The sequence below is a fragment of the Lepisma saccharinum genome, chromosome 21, assembly GCF_977018435.1.
Source record: "Lepisma saccharinum chromosome 21, izLepSacc3.1, whole genome shotgun sequence".
Taxonomy (NCBI): domain Eukaryota; kingdom Metazoa; phylum Arthropoda; class Insecta; order Zygentoma; family Lepismatidae; genus Lepisma; species Lepisma saccharinum.
This window is the reverse complement of record NC_139249.1, coordinates 22051359-22066394: the sequence shown is the minus strand read 5'-3', so window position 1 is coordinate 22066394 and position 15036 is coordinate 22051359. Positions and strand designations below refer to the sequence as shown.

Sequence of the window (15036 nt, the reverse complement as noted above, 5' to 3'; positions counted from 1 at the left end):
GGATCTCTGAAATCTACACTGTTAATTTGAATCCCGCCTTCGAGTGATTTCTCTAACACCACGTACCTTAAAGGAACACTGAATAATGAAACTGATTAACTTCTGAATAATGAAACGGATTAACTTCTGGAACAGGGTGTCTTGTCTACAAGACAAGAATGTCAAGAAAAAGAAAAGAAATTAACAGGTGAGTCACGAAATCACACTAACAGTCAACACGTTGTATGACCATGCGTTTGTGTAGGGCTTTTGTAGCGAATTAATGTTTCCACAAAAATGAGTGAGAAACAGAAAAAGAATACTTTGTGTTCGTATTTTACTAAAATAATCTGCTCGTATAGATGGGGAGTCAGAAGACGACAATCGTACAATCGAGTGAAAATGACAAAGTTGTAACAGCGCTTTGAATTAATGTGGTGCAGAAACGAGCTCGAATTGTGCATCATTATCCAGTGAACGTGATGAACAATCAGGTCAAGAAATCATGCTTTTGCTCAAGAATTTTTGCTATTTTTCACAACTTACGTTGTTATATAGAAACTGAGATGTGATAAAATTAAATATTTGGAAATCTGAAATTGTATTGAGTTGCGGTTAAGACTTGTTCACTTTTTTTTAAGAATTACATTCTTGTATGCTTGAAGTTTTGTAAAATTATTAAATAAAGTAATGTGGCCATTCCTCATCCAGGATGAAGTCTGAAGCATTAATTTTTACATGCATTATTAATTAAAGCAAGTCTAAATCTCTTGTTAACTGGCCTTGTGGTAGGGTTTTTCAATGAATGAAAATATATATTTTCTTAATCTTGCAACTATACCTAAGTAGGGGGCGATTTAATAAATGTTAAGAGAAAGGTGGGGGGGCAAGACAAAAGGAACGAAAGGTCAAGAAAAAGTCATTGAAAAGTCAAGAATTTTGGATTTTTTATATTGTAGACAGCCTGTGCAATGACAGGCTATCAGAAACCACATATCGCAGGAGGTTTGCAGCACTATGGAGTTTGTAAACTCAAATCGTTAAGTTGATACTGTGGCCGGCGTGTATCCTCTCGTAAATGGGTATAGAATAAAGTGATGGTAAAGAAATAAGATGAAATACAGCAACCATAATGGAAATAAGAGAACACGTAGTCAGTAGAAAATGCGGAAGTATAAATACCGAGTGAATGATAATAAATAAATAAATTAGAAGTGAAATATATTTTCTAGCACTCATCATATATACAAACCATACATGAGAGTTGAATAATTAAAGAGGGAAGTAAGAAGATAGATTGCCAAAAAATAAATTAAGTTAGGGTTAAAGTAAATGCATTAATGTTTTAACCATTTTTGTTTTTTGTGTGATTCGTGGAAGCTCATTGTTGTCTCGATGCGATAATTGTTTACCACACATGGTAGATATTACCGCTGCGTCTCTTTGGAAAGTTCAATGTTTGTGGCATCAATGCATAAATGATATGAATGAGAGGTTTGTGTGTGTGTTTGTTTGTTTGTGTGTGTGTCGGGCGGGGAGATTGTCTGGGGAAGTCCCTCGAAAATCCTATATGGGAGTTTGAGTTCGAGTGACACCATATTGGATTTGAAGCAATTTGGGATGATGTGTAAAGTTTATTTTCTTTTAATTTTAATTTGTTTTTTGTTTTCGAATTATTGCCCTCTTACGAGGTATAGATTCGTGGAAACCGTAAAATATTTCTTTGGCGTCCATTCGAAAGCCATGGAATAAACTTTAAAAAAAATTGTACGAAAAGCGTAGTTCAATTAGCAAACTATTGGAGTAGCAACATAATATATTGCAATCTACTCTGAAAATATATATTATTTACCTGCCTTTTATGTCTAGTGTTTTTAGAAGACATGTTGCAACCATATTTTCATGTATTTTGCATCCGTTTTATCTCCAGTAAAAACTAGGTCCAAATCTTTGCTGTGATTTACAATTCAGTGTATTTGTTTAAAAAAATATTTTCGAAGTATCATTATCAAAGGAAGAATTAATTCTTAGGGTTCAAGTTTTTTCAACAAGTTCGCCTACTAGTTTTATAGTTGTACTAGACATGACATTTTAAGAATATCCTCTTCTGCTTTCGTAGAGCCGTCAGTCTTCAGACTTGCTTATTTTGTGATCATGTGTGGATATTTATGTGACTTTTGATTCAATTGAATTTTGTACTTCCATCTTTACCAGTTTCTGAGTATCGGATGGATTCAGCTATTGACTGGAAGCCACAATGCAAAATTCAATAGTGAATATAATTTTAACAAATTTCATATTTATAGATAGTATGGTTTCCTAGATATCGCAACATCTAAAGTACATCTATTGTTGACTTTGAGCTGTTTTTATCCCATAGAGAAACGAGCGGGCCAATCGAAATAAGTTATCCTAAACTAGCATTTCTCAGGACTTCAACTGTAGAAAATTTTAAATTTTCACATTTGCCAGTTTACCAGATGTAAACACATTACATTAGATCGATTCTTGACCTATTCTGGTCAAAGAGACAGATCAAGTTTATTTATATTGTGTTGAGATTTATTTGTTAATTTTATCAGTCCACCGAAGCTTATGATGTGACTTGACAAGACACCGAAATGTCGTCCTTACTTCCTCCTGAAACGAGGCCGCACTTGGGACCTAACTTTGGGGGGCAGAATCAAATAGTTTTCTATTCCATAAAAATAGCGCCCATGACCAGTGATGAATCGAGCCACTTCCTCCTGGGAGGACATCAAACTCCACGGGGGGATATCATAGACATCAAATTACGGTATATTACCAATAAAACAATGCTATAGTATTGTTAAAATGCCCCTTGCTTCTGATATGTAATTCAATTAAGTATAATTAGGTATAGTTAACTATAATTTTAAGAATGAAATTATGAGAATGAATAAGATATTATTATAGCATGCAATAATATACAACATCTCTATGGATGACATCATCATTGAAATGAACGAATGAGACTTTCTGTGGGTTCCACCCCCTTTCAGTTGGCACTTTCACACAAACTTAAAATACGACATTAAAATGCTGACCAAGATAAGATTTATTGTATATAAAAAAATATACACTAAACACGTAACGTTTCCACCCTCTAACACGGTCTTCTTCAGATGAAGATTCACAATAAATTCGTCTCAAGAAGAGCCTGTTAGAGGGTGGAAACGTTAGGTGTTTAGTGAATATTTTTTATATACAATAAATTTTGCCATGGTCAGCATTTTAATGTTTTATTAACATGGAAACAAGGCTCAACAGTGTTACAAACTTGAAGCGTATTCTAATCCATTCTATTTCTATGTAAACGAACGATAAATGCGTTCATTATTTTGGCTTTTAATTATAAAAAGGACTAAGTGAGTGCTTATTACTGCGAAAAAAACACAAAGTAAGTTCTACGTTAACTTAAAATAAATGAAAGAGAGCCAAAGTGATCATGGTTGCCAAATTTCGTAGCTATTGTCCCAGTGCTCTGCCAGGTTACTGAAATTTTCGGGGGGCTTATTAATTTGCGTGGGGATTTTCCCCCCAGGGCCACCGCCTGAATTCATCACTGTCCATGACTATTTTGCTAAATAATTTAAATTTACGAAAGTCATGAAAATTACTCATCACTTCCCTTCTAAGATCCGAGGAGGTTAACAAAAGTACCAACTTCAATAAGCCTGAAGTTGTGGGGGAGCAAGTGTCGCCCTTACCCCCGCCTGTATTGATGGCTAACGAGGCTTTGGCGCTTGGACTCATAGCCTGTATAATCCTCTGTGGAGTTTGTGTTATGTCCTGTCCATGTGTGTTTATGATTGTCATTTCATGAATTTCATTCATTACCTTCTCATCGTCTCGACTAGCTAAAAATGGCAAAAATATCAACGTAAATTAACCAAATCAATAAATCAAAATCTACCAAATGTTGTCTCTGCAGCTTCTTTAATTTCCGTTGCAACATGGAAGAGAAAAAATACAACCATCATTTTCAAGAACCTTTATTTAAAAATTACTACACAATCTTTAATAATGGATAAAAGTGATGTGCTAAATAATTGGCACGGTTATATCTTAGTCTATATAATATTTCTCTTGTTAATACTTAAACCAGTCTAAACACAAGTCTCTTTTTAAATGCAACTAGAATGGTTCCCACTCCATTGCTATTAATAGCTTAGGAGCTTTGTTGTAAGGTACACTGAACTCTATATAATTTGATGGTTATACATGGTATGACTATTATAATCATGTGTGCCTCAATATGAGAATAATGCTAACAATAAGTCTTCAACGGGGAGACGAGATGTACATTATAACATGTTTACGTATCCTTCTTACTGAAAAAGGAGTTAAATTTGGCCGTATCTATAACACATACTAAGGGTAAGAAGGAATAAGTTTATCTCTTGATATATATGTTTGCTTGTATACATATATATATGCACTCCGTGACATCTATAGATCACAGCCTAAATACCATCTTTTTTAAGGCAACCCCCACCTTCCACCATTTTTTTAAGTCAACAGCATGTATTCGCACAATACACTTGGTATCAGTGTTGTTGGGTGTTGACTTTGTCTGTATGAATTGGCAGGTTTACTAGGTTCACAGTTAAAAGAATTTGTTGAACTCAATGTGTTGGCAGTAGGTATGCTAAAATAACCTCCAAAATATGCTCAAGTTTGATTCAGAAAATACTTTTATTTACTTTGAAGTGCCTGCAGTACTTCCTAATTTTGTGTGAAACTGTAAAGTCTCATATGGTGATGTCTGCTGGACAATGTGAAACATTAGCCAAACCCATAATATTTACTCAGATGTATATATACATTTCAGTACAGTTTTTGAATTTGAATTTTTATTACAAAATTGTTAATTCGTGCAAAAAAAAAAGTTCAATTTGCAAAATTATTTCTAATTTATTAGATTCAGTTCCCTGACAACGCCTGTTTAGAGCAGTTAACAAGCAAATGAAAAAACATTCATCGGAGCTTTGTATTTTTATTACATTGGTACACATTGCTGTGCAAGTTTCGTATAAAGAAAGCACTTTGTATCTATAATTTATTGTTGAAATTGTATGATCAGCTTATCAGTTGTGTACAGACAAATATATGCTTTGAAATAATGTGAATATGTTCAGTAATAACGTGTTCGTAATTGTTGTAACTCTCTTGTCTAAGATTCCGTTACAACCGCACATGGTACTTCTCCTAATCAAACTAGTAACTTATTGGTAGGTTCTCAGCCCCATTATCTTTTATCTGTGAACCTTTCTGAATATTAAGTGCTGAATTATTTGTTTTGACATTTTATTTAAAAATAAAGATTTCTTCAAAAAATACTACCCTATTTTTTTTTTTTGCAAATGTAACAGTTGATTTGTTAACAAAACATAGACGTTGGGCAATCTGAAAGGTAATCTAAGTTTCATATGAAAATATCTTCTCGCCATTATTTTTTCACTTGAAGAGGGTGTAACGTTTGTACTCTTAAAGTCCCGTGTTTAGAAACAATTTTTCAAAATCGAATTACGAGTGGTATTGATGTTTGCAATTTTTCAAACTTATAACACAATTTAGGTGTAACTTGTTACTCTTTTTCTCCAACCTTACAATGACCTGATGAACAGCATTTTCTGCTATCTCCTCTACTAACCTGAAAGCATTGCCAAAAGCTCTGTCATGTGCATTTCGTTTGATAATAACTTCTAAAACACATACGAATACACTATGTTTCTGCAGAAATACTAATTTACCACGTAGAGAGAGAGCACCTTCGTGTAATGTTTCGTGAACACCAAGAGTATAAAGGAACACATAGGAGAATACATTGATAAAGGCCACTGACTAATACCTAATGCATTACATTCAAACACTTGATTTTTTTCTTATTGCATAAGGTATTCTAATGTTATAAATGCATGATTATTGACTAGTAGTACAGTTTCCTTCTAAATTATTGATTACGTTTCTTTGAATCATACAGAGCTACACTTTTTGTTCTAATTTATTTAATACATTTATATATACCTGATTGGAAAATTTAGTAATACATTGGGTTTGAGCACTGACTAGTGAATGAAGTTGAATTATTAATTTCTTACAAATTATAGTCCATATAATTCTGTAATATCTCTGTTTGGCACATATTATACGCACAGAAGTGTGAACATATAAGTAAAATGTATTTACATAGCAACAATATATATATATATATAATTTAAATTTTCTGTCAACATAGTATATAATACTTTCTGTATTTACAAAATGGTGCGATCACTTAATCTGAATATTAACGAATTTTAAAATGCTTATAACGTGCAACACTTTAACAGTTAACGATGTGAGACAATGTCGAAGAGTGTTATTAGAACAAATATTCCAATTTTGAACGATTTGAAAGGAATATATGTGTACATGATAATATTTCACAATGTGTATTATTAAACCACAAACAAAGGAGGCAAACTGTATCAGATTGTGTTTAGAATCAGATTTTCGCAAATGCTTTTGTTTTGTAAGTTAATAAGTCATAAAATAGTTTTCTTAAAACAAATGTTTAGTATTTGACATTTATAAAAATGGCTGTTCCGAAAAATATTATTGTATCATATTATTTACTTAATATATGTACTGTTAAACATTGATTTTTCAAATAAGAATACGTTCTTTCGTATTTATCTCCTATCATTTTTCTCCTTATGACAGGCTGCTAGGTTAGAATGTTTTTTTGTTTTAATAAAAAGCCTTTTCAGGATAAATAAAAATTCATCTGAAAATACATCTCAAGTTTCGTACAAAAAATATTTTTCGTAACATAGTATATTTATGAATATGAAGAATTCCAGCATTTGTATGTTACTTTTAAAAGATTTTTACATAGTGTCTTTGCTATAAATGCTCACATATATATGCGCAACTAATAATATTCAAAATCCATGAGAAATACAAGACGGTTTTGGAAAGTGACAAAGCTGAATGCTCATATCAAATTGTGAAGTCTTTGACACATAGTAGAATTGCTTCAGTCACTAATGTACGAACTTAACTACTTTAATTGATATTGTAACTGCTTATAAATAGACATCAGTAAATAGAGGCATATATACTATATCACTATTTTAAAACAATAATTGACTGTTGATTTTCTTTACCCTTAGTACCAACAGTGCCAATTTTGCTAATGGTACTACTTTGAGACATATATTTGTTCCAGAATCTAAACTGATATCGTAACTGTCTCTTTCAGCAGTTGTAACATTTATATCAAATTCTCAAACGTCATCCATAAATTAATTACTTATATCTCATGTGATTACTCGAACTGTAAAAACTTAATATTTTATGAAGCATAGACATTTGTTTCTCTTTCACGTTGCTTCTGAACTTGTTTTTCCTTCTACCTTGATCATTATCCTTACTTTTAAAGTATTATTACATTGTGTATTATTTTAATGGTAGATTTTTCATATAGGTCTCTGCGTAAAAAAAACAATAACCTTACTTCAAATTAATTATAACATAAAAATAGGTTTCGTATCTTTAATATAATTCTATGAATAAAATAGACGTAAATTTAGATCTGTACAGATTGTGTAGAATTCATTTTTACTCTGATAAAGACACATCTGTCGAAACGTTGAATAAGTCAAGAATCAATCACGAAAATAAATGTTTACATTGACGTTTAATGCAAAATAGGCTTATAATAATGAATAATTCCAATGGTAGCATCTTAATAAATGCCTGAAGCAAAGTAAGTAATAATTTGTCTTTTCTAAAGGAATGTAATTCAGTGTGGAAATGTTAATATAACTTTTTTTCTCACTTTCACTGAAGTTGATGTCAATTGAGCTCATAGTATTACTCTATTATTAGAGTGTTGTTTGTATAAGTTGTGATTAGTATTGTGACATTAAACAATGACCTACTGAGGTATTGCATATTACGTCTGCACATTGAGTGAATTGGTGCAAGTATGATTTCTGAAATATTTGAACTGTTAATGAAGTAACAGAAATTTGTCTGAGGATACAGTTTGCCAAGATAGTGTATATGTAAGGAAAGAGCTTGCTTTTATACTGTACCTTATGATGCATGTTCGGCACATGTAAACAGCTGCAGTACATTGCATTGGCATGAAAAGATATTACTCCATGCACACTCATGTAAGCATACACTTTTCCATGTGCTCGATATGTGTGTTATAGAATGTGTAAGATACAGAAATCAAGTGTGATATTTGGTTAAATCAGTACAGATGCACGCGTATACCACTCAACACATACTGTTGATTAAGAACCGTATCAAAAGAATGAGAAAACTTTCCTCATGTTATTTATAACTATCTAAAATGGGGTAATTTTCGAACTCTCATTTTTCATCTTTGGTTGTCCTACATGCTAGAAATATTTGTACATTTTGAAAAAAGTTGAAGTGTAGGCCTGTTTAAGACTCTTGTTGTCTGTACGCACTCGTAAAATTGACATGACAAATGAAAATTCATGGTCACATCACATGCATTCCTGAATGTCTTCTGTCTTGATATTTCTTACTGGTGACGTTTTAGATTTTTTTAGAGATGTGGCACCATCGATGTTCTTGTAGGAAAACGAATGCCTTGCAAACTCGCAAGAACACAGGTTGGTATCCTTCAGAGGAAGATAACGAATGCTATGCGGAAAGTATAGACCAGGGTCACACGGTACGTCCATTCTATTTCCAAAGAGTCCTTCTGCACAACTGCAGCTCCAAAGGAAGGATGGGTTCAAGAGAACTTGACGTGACTTCGCTTAGAGAGGAAAAAAGAAAATCAGAAGCATGCAGAACCATCTCAGTATCACTTCTCCACTCTTCTCCACAATGTGTAATTAATTCTTTTTTTGATTCTTGCAAGGAACTTTTCTACATCACATCCGCAATATGCACTGGCTGATAACAGCATGCTAAAAAAATATATATGGCTATCGAGAGCAAAGAAACAAATTGCGGAAAAACAATGGCGCTGATTGGCTTAGAGAAGGAATGCCAGCGCGGACCTGAATGAAAGCTGTTCTGTTTAGTTGAAGTTTCAGCTGGAATGAAGCATATTTGCCAACTTGTGCATCGAGTGAGCGTTACATGTTTGCCAATCCTTAGCCATCAAGTCACAATCATTACTTACATGTCTTTATCTTGTCAGGAAAAATGTGTAAGTTGTACGCACTCTCAGCAAACAAAAAAAATATTGCCCCTGGCCTCAAAGGATAGAGCACCAACATGATGATACTTGCAGCAGGAAGGAAATATTCAACATTCTAAAACAACCAAGCTGTCTCTTTCCATAAATCCACTCCCAATAGCACAAGAATGAATGTATGAGTATCTGCAGAGTTAGGTTCCTCTTATTGTCCCCATAGTTTATCTACATACCGTGCACAAGACATTCATCAAAACACATATCAACAGAATGATGCCCATATGGTAAACGGATGGTGGTGCAGAATTGCACCTGTCATCCTCGCAGAAACACATGTGACCCGTGCCGCTACTTTCCAACATGCAGACGTGATCCACCATGAATAGGTTGATTTGAAGCTGGCTTGTGCAGGTACGCCTCACGTACTCATAAGCTGTAAAGGAACCGGTGGAATATGGTTAGTCGCTAGTTGTCAATCTACACGCACATCAATACTCTTATGTCTGAAATTTGGTGTATCATATTGAATCAGTGATACCAGCATATTATAATCGTTCTGAAACTTTAGAAATACAGAATTTCTGCTCACACTAACGTAGAAATGGTGGGAAGAAATAATTAAAAACAATGCTTAAATAGCTTAAAAGCATTTATATAATTTCTGCAACATGCAGTCTGACCCTCTCCCCTTTTTGTGTGTTTTACTATCTCCACTTTCTGTTCTGACTGTAGGAATTATTCGTGTATTTTATAGTTTCAGAGAAAAATGTGTAACACCGTTGTGCGTTATTGGGGTTTCATCAATACATTTAATTGAGCATAACTGTGATAACTCTACAAAGTCCTAAAAGTTTAGCTCACAATTCTTGTTTTTAGAAGTCATCTGAACCATTAGATTAAGTGGAAGGAGAGAAGTACATGTCTGTGAGAATGTTTCTGCGTACAGTCACCGATAAATGAACAATTTTATGTCTACACCCTTAATAAGGTTTAAGTACGGTGAAAACACTAACAATGGCATTTCTGTGGGTTACTCTATACTGCAAGTTCAGTTCAGATTACCCTATTTGTGTGTAAAGTGCAGTTAGAAACAACATTTGCCAGGAAGAATAGGAGGCACCTCTCTAGTCAACTACTTTACCACCTTACCATCCCTAAATGAATAAAACAAAACTCAGTTCAGATCAGTTTTTGCGAACTCTAAATACACTCCGTTTTATTGAAATTCAATATGCTGACCAAGGCAGAAATTTATTTTATTATAAAACATAAACTAAACGTAACGTTACAACCTTCTAGCAAGGTCTTCTTCAGACTCTGCACCAAGTACAAATGTAACAAAATAGAAAAACAGGACAATATATATACACAAACATTACTCCCTTCCAGACTATTAGAAAGTTGTTCTGGAACATTCTAGCAGGTGGCTTTTTCTTGTCAACTGTTTTAAAATGTTTATGGGTATATTGAATGTTATTGTGTTCCCTAAAGTATTCACTTTCCTTCCACTTGCCAATCATTTTTCTGGCGACTTTATAAGGAGGATGGTAAAAAGCAATTTTATGCCACAGACAAGTAATCGCTAACATATTACGCAAGCCTTCAATCGAAAGAATGAAAACCGATAGCTGATTTTGAGTGCTAATTTCAGATAAAAAATAGTTTTCAAACTATCAAGCTAGATTTGATGAAATAACTTGTCAAGGCTCTATGGAAGGAAATAGCGTAATTTGAATATCTGTACAAAACGTTTTCAGGACCATTTAAAGCAAATCTGAAAATATCGGTCTTTGTTGGTTCAGACATGTGGGACATTTCGAAAGATGAAATTTTTTAAAGTAAAATGAAATCATTTGGAAAACTGATGATTTTCGAAGTTATAGGTTTGCCCAATGAGATTCTCAGCTGGAAATTTTTCTAATTGGTTCCGATAGCCAATATGAGTTTTTAGACACACTATCGGAACAAATCGGTCTATCGGAACCGATTGGTCAATTGTAATGAATTGGTTTCTATTGGAAAGTATTTTATTGTTTTCAATATATTGCTTGTGAAAAATTCTTATCTATACAACTGTAAATGCAATGGAGAAATGATATAAAACAACTGAGATAAATCTCTGGTAAAGCATGTGGAATTTGTAACTTAGAAAAACTTTCACATACAAAACTTTTTCAAATATATGAACATGTTTTTAACTCTGTAGCTTCATCGTGATTAACATACTTATAGAAAATCGAAAAATATGCTGCTTCAGTCATAAATTGACATGTTGTTCTTCCTTTATACATGCGAAAACAGCAACAAATTAGGTTAAACAAAGAATCTGACCCACAACACTTGAAAAGGTGATAAACAAACAAAACACTGTCGAGGTTGACTTAGTTGATCAAAAGATTGCTAATTTTTCCAATTGCATTACATGCACATAAGAATTACCATGGAAATTTTATATTGCAAAAACAAGAACTAATATGAACATTTATTCCAACTACTAGCTCATTTAAGGTCGAGTTGGTTCTCAAGTAATAGTTCTTGTTAGGTATTTATTAAGATAAATCTGACTTCAGTAGTATGAATTAGAATTCAGAACAAATTCAGTTTCAAGTGTGCTGTTTCTCCAAAGAACTTTTAAATCACAGGAAATGTGGGATCAAGAATCAAAGTACCTATGCTTTGAGTCAATAAATGAATTGATAACATATTGATTCTACAATATATACGAACTTACAATTGGATACAATTCACCAATTGGAAAATGTCTTGATTTTCCAATTGGTTTCAGTTGAGATTCCGATTGAAACCAATACATTCCGATAGAATCCGATTCATTCCAATTAAAACCAATTGAAATTTTGATTGGAACCAATAGAAAATTCCAGCTGGGTTGCACTTCATGAGTTCTCATTTACACTATTTTTTTTTTGAAAATCTTTTTGCTGAAAGTGAATATGACACGTGGGTGACAGAGAACGTAAATTATAAACATGGTGGTGTAAATACCAGTACGTGTTGACAATGGTATACCATCATTAATAATATTGGAGTGTAATTTAGGTAGAATAATCAAGAAATATTACTTGAAATAAGTCCCCTTCCCCCTACGTCTTCAAATCGACTTTGTGAAAAATACTTACATGATGGAGAAAAACAGAAACCATATAATAAATTAGCACACCAAACAACATAAAATCTTTCATACTTTTTCAATGACTCAAAATTTGCAGGCCTGTGTTATGTATCTATGCCACTACTCACGAATTTTATCCATTCTTAGCTGAGTTATGTTTAGTACTTATATTTTATCAGGGAAGGTGTTAATTTAATCACCAATTAAATAATGTCACTAAACTGTTGCATAAATGGTCCAGCAGTGATTTCTCGACAATTTCTTAATAAAAGTTTGATTCTTTGTATTGATAGCCTGGTACGCTGGAAATTCAAAATATGCCTTCTTTTATTTCCAATATTTTTTTGATTACAAGTGGCGACCACTTTTGTTTCGTCGCGTGTTTCAATTTGTTATATTTTAAAGCTTTGTGGGAGTTCAATTATACCGGATACTGTTAACATGTGAAGACCTATCACATAAACTTCAATTTTCATAACGTCTTATCAAATCAAATGTTTATTCTTTATGATGATATTTTAATTTAATTTTACAAATATTAAACTTTGAAGCATTTTTTTAAAATGGAGGGAGTAAGAGTTCTGTAGTTGTCTCACGTAGATACATTAACTATTCCCCCAATCAATGGAGGGGTAATAAACGTCGAATGTCGGTAATAATTCCGTAAAAGTCGAATTTTTGTCAATTGTTAGACCACTACAGATTTCTTCCTCGATATTTCGCCTCTACCAGCGTCCCCCCCCTTGCCCCAAAACCTTTGATTCGTAGACTTTTAGTTCTTGACCTATTATATCTCTGTAACTAATTGTCATAACCAGATAATCGTAATCGTTTTCTAGTTTTGATCCTTATAATGTGTAATAAAAAGGGGTTATATTTGATTTTCCTTTAATGTCAGTGGTTTTGCCATAATTTAAAAAAATAATCTTGAGAAAGGTAACATTTCTAGTATTTTTGAGAGTTTTGCCTTGAATCTTTTGATTACTCCTTGAGTCAAAAATCTAAATTTTTATCGTGTACATTTGTGGTACTAATAACCAACGAAAATGCACAATTTTATCTGTTGCCTACAGAGATATTAAACCCTATTTTTTTTTTAAAAGAAATGAAACATTTCTGAATTTAGGAGATTAAACGGATCAATGATCAATGAACCAAACTGACTCCTGTGATGAAGAAGTTGTAATAATAAAAGTAAGCTGAAATGTCAATATATCGAATGGAATTCCGATTTGATATGTCATTTTAATAAAAACAAAGGATTCTACTGCAAATCTGTCCAACTAACACTACCCAAGTTATTTCAATTCTTGACCAAAATCCGAAATAAAAAAATGATCACCAGAAATAATCAAAGAAAAACTTATTGAAAATGAAATTAGACCCATTTTGAACTACAAATTTATCAACAAGTCGTAGGCTGTGGTTTTTCAAAACCAATTGTAATTTTTACAAGAATCATTTCACTATTTTATTTCTAATTGGAAACCTTAAATATTAAATATTAAATAAAGATTAAATATAGTTTTATTTGTTAGTTTTTAATAAACTCTGATACATGTAAAATTCTAACATTTAAATTTAATGAGAATACAAACTTGCAATATTTCTCAGCCAAATTAAGAAAATGCTCTAATTCAGGACAAGTTCTTGGCTACACATAATTGCGTACTCCACGGGGGAGAGGGTTCTAAGGTTATATACTCTCATTGACTCAGAACTCTTGAAACAACGTTAGAAATATGTAAATATAGGATTGACAAGCTGAAAAAAAGTGGTTGTGTATCCTGTTTATAGTCGTATCACCTTTACAAAATTCTGGGGTTTGAACATCCAGCAACTAATTTGATTTTCCAATCAAGTATAAAACTTTTCGAATTGAAGTGCGTTCATAGCAAGCTTGCCATGCACTTCCAAGCACATTAAATGCACTGAAATTACATATAATTAGCAAAGCTTAATGACAATCCATGATGACACCCATTTTACAATTAAATGAACATAAAAATAGCACCATTCCAAATCTTGTGTTTTCAAAAAATTTATTTTGGAAATAATCTGCTGTAGGAGTTGTAAAATTCAATTTCTAATGACATACTAGGATTTTTGAAACGTGATTTTGATTTTCAACTTTCCAAATACTCCCAGAAATGTCGTTAATATGTTGTATTTATATGTAATAGCAATAGAAAACTTAAGCATCATACTTTTAACATGTAGATAATTTCCAACTATCTATTCTGTAAAGAATTAGTGGTTACAGATATTTTTAATTCACTGATGCTGCTGTTGATCATCTCACTATTACATAAAAAATCTTTGTACAACAATTTTGAACATCAAGCTTTCATAAATGTAACCAAATGCATATAAATGTATAATGACTCTATCCAAGCACATGCGAAAAATATACACATTTATCATGAATTCAGAGTAGTATAAGTTGTTTTTTTTTGTCTTTCGTGTGTGGTGCTTCAGTACAAATATTTTAGTTGTTAGTTTCACATACAACTAAAAAGCCTTACCTTTTACTTCTACCTAGCCTTAGTGTCATACCCAATTGACCATACCTACTCTGAGTTTTTGTGCAAATATTTCCAAAACATACACTGCCACAGCAAGTTTGCACACCTCATGCATAGATCTTCGACTTGGGTATCGCCAGTGAAACGGAAAGCGGTCTGCAAATAACACTTAACAACAAACAAGCAGAAAAAGTAATTGATTA

The 15036-nt window shown here is 32.7% G+C and overlaps 2 protein-coding genes across 4 annotated transcripts in view; one reads left to right on the top strand and one right to left on the bottom strand.

Annotated features, from left to right (window-relative positions):
* The window catches only part of LOC146004262 (UPAR/Ly6 domain-containing protein qvr-like), a 223112-nt gene that overhangs the window by 153415 nt on the left and 54661 nt on the right, over positions 1-15036 (top strand). The gene's annotated exons all lie outside the window — the stretch shown is intronic.
* The window catches only part of LOC146004486 (UPAR/Ly6 domain-containing protein qvr-like), a 32622-nt gene continuing 21605 nt past the window's right edge, over positions 4020-15036 (bottom strand). For both annotated transcript variants that reach the window (XM_083143345.1, XM_083143346.1), the window contains exon 4: positions 4020-9611. In XM_083143345.1, coding sequence (XP_082999471.1) covers positions 9400-9611 — 212 coding nt within the window. In that variant the 3' untranslated portion in view covers positions 4020-9399. The remainder of the gene's footprint in view (positions 9612-15036) is intronic.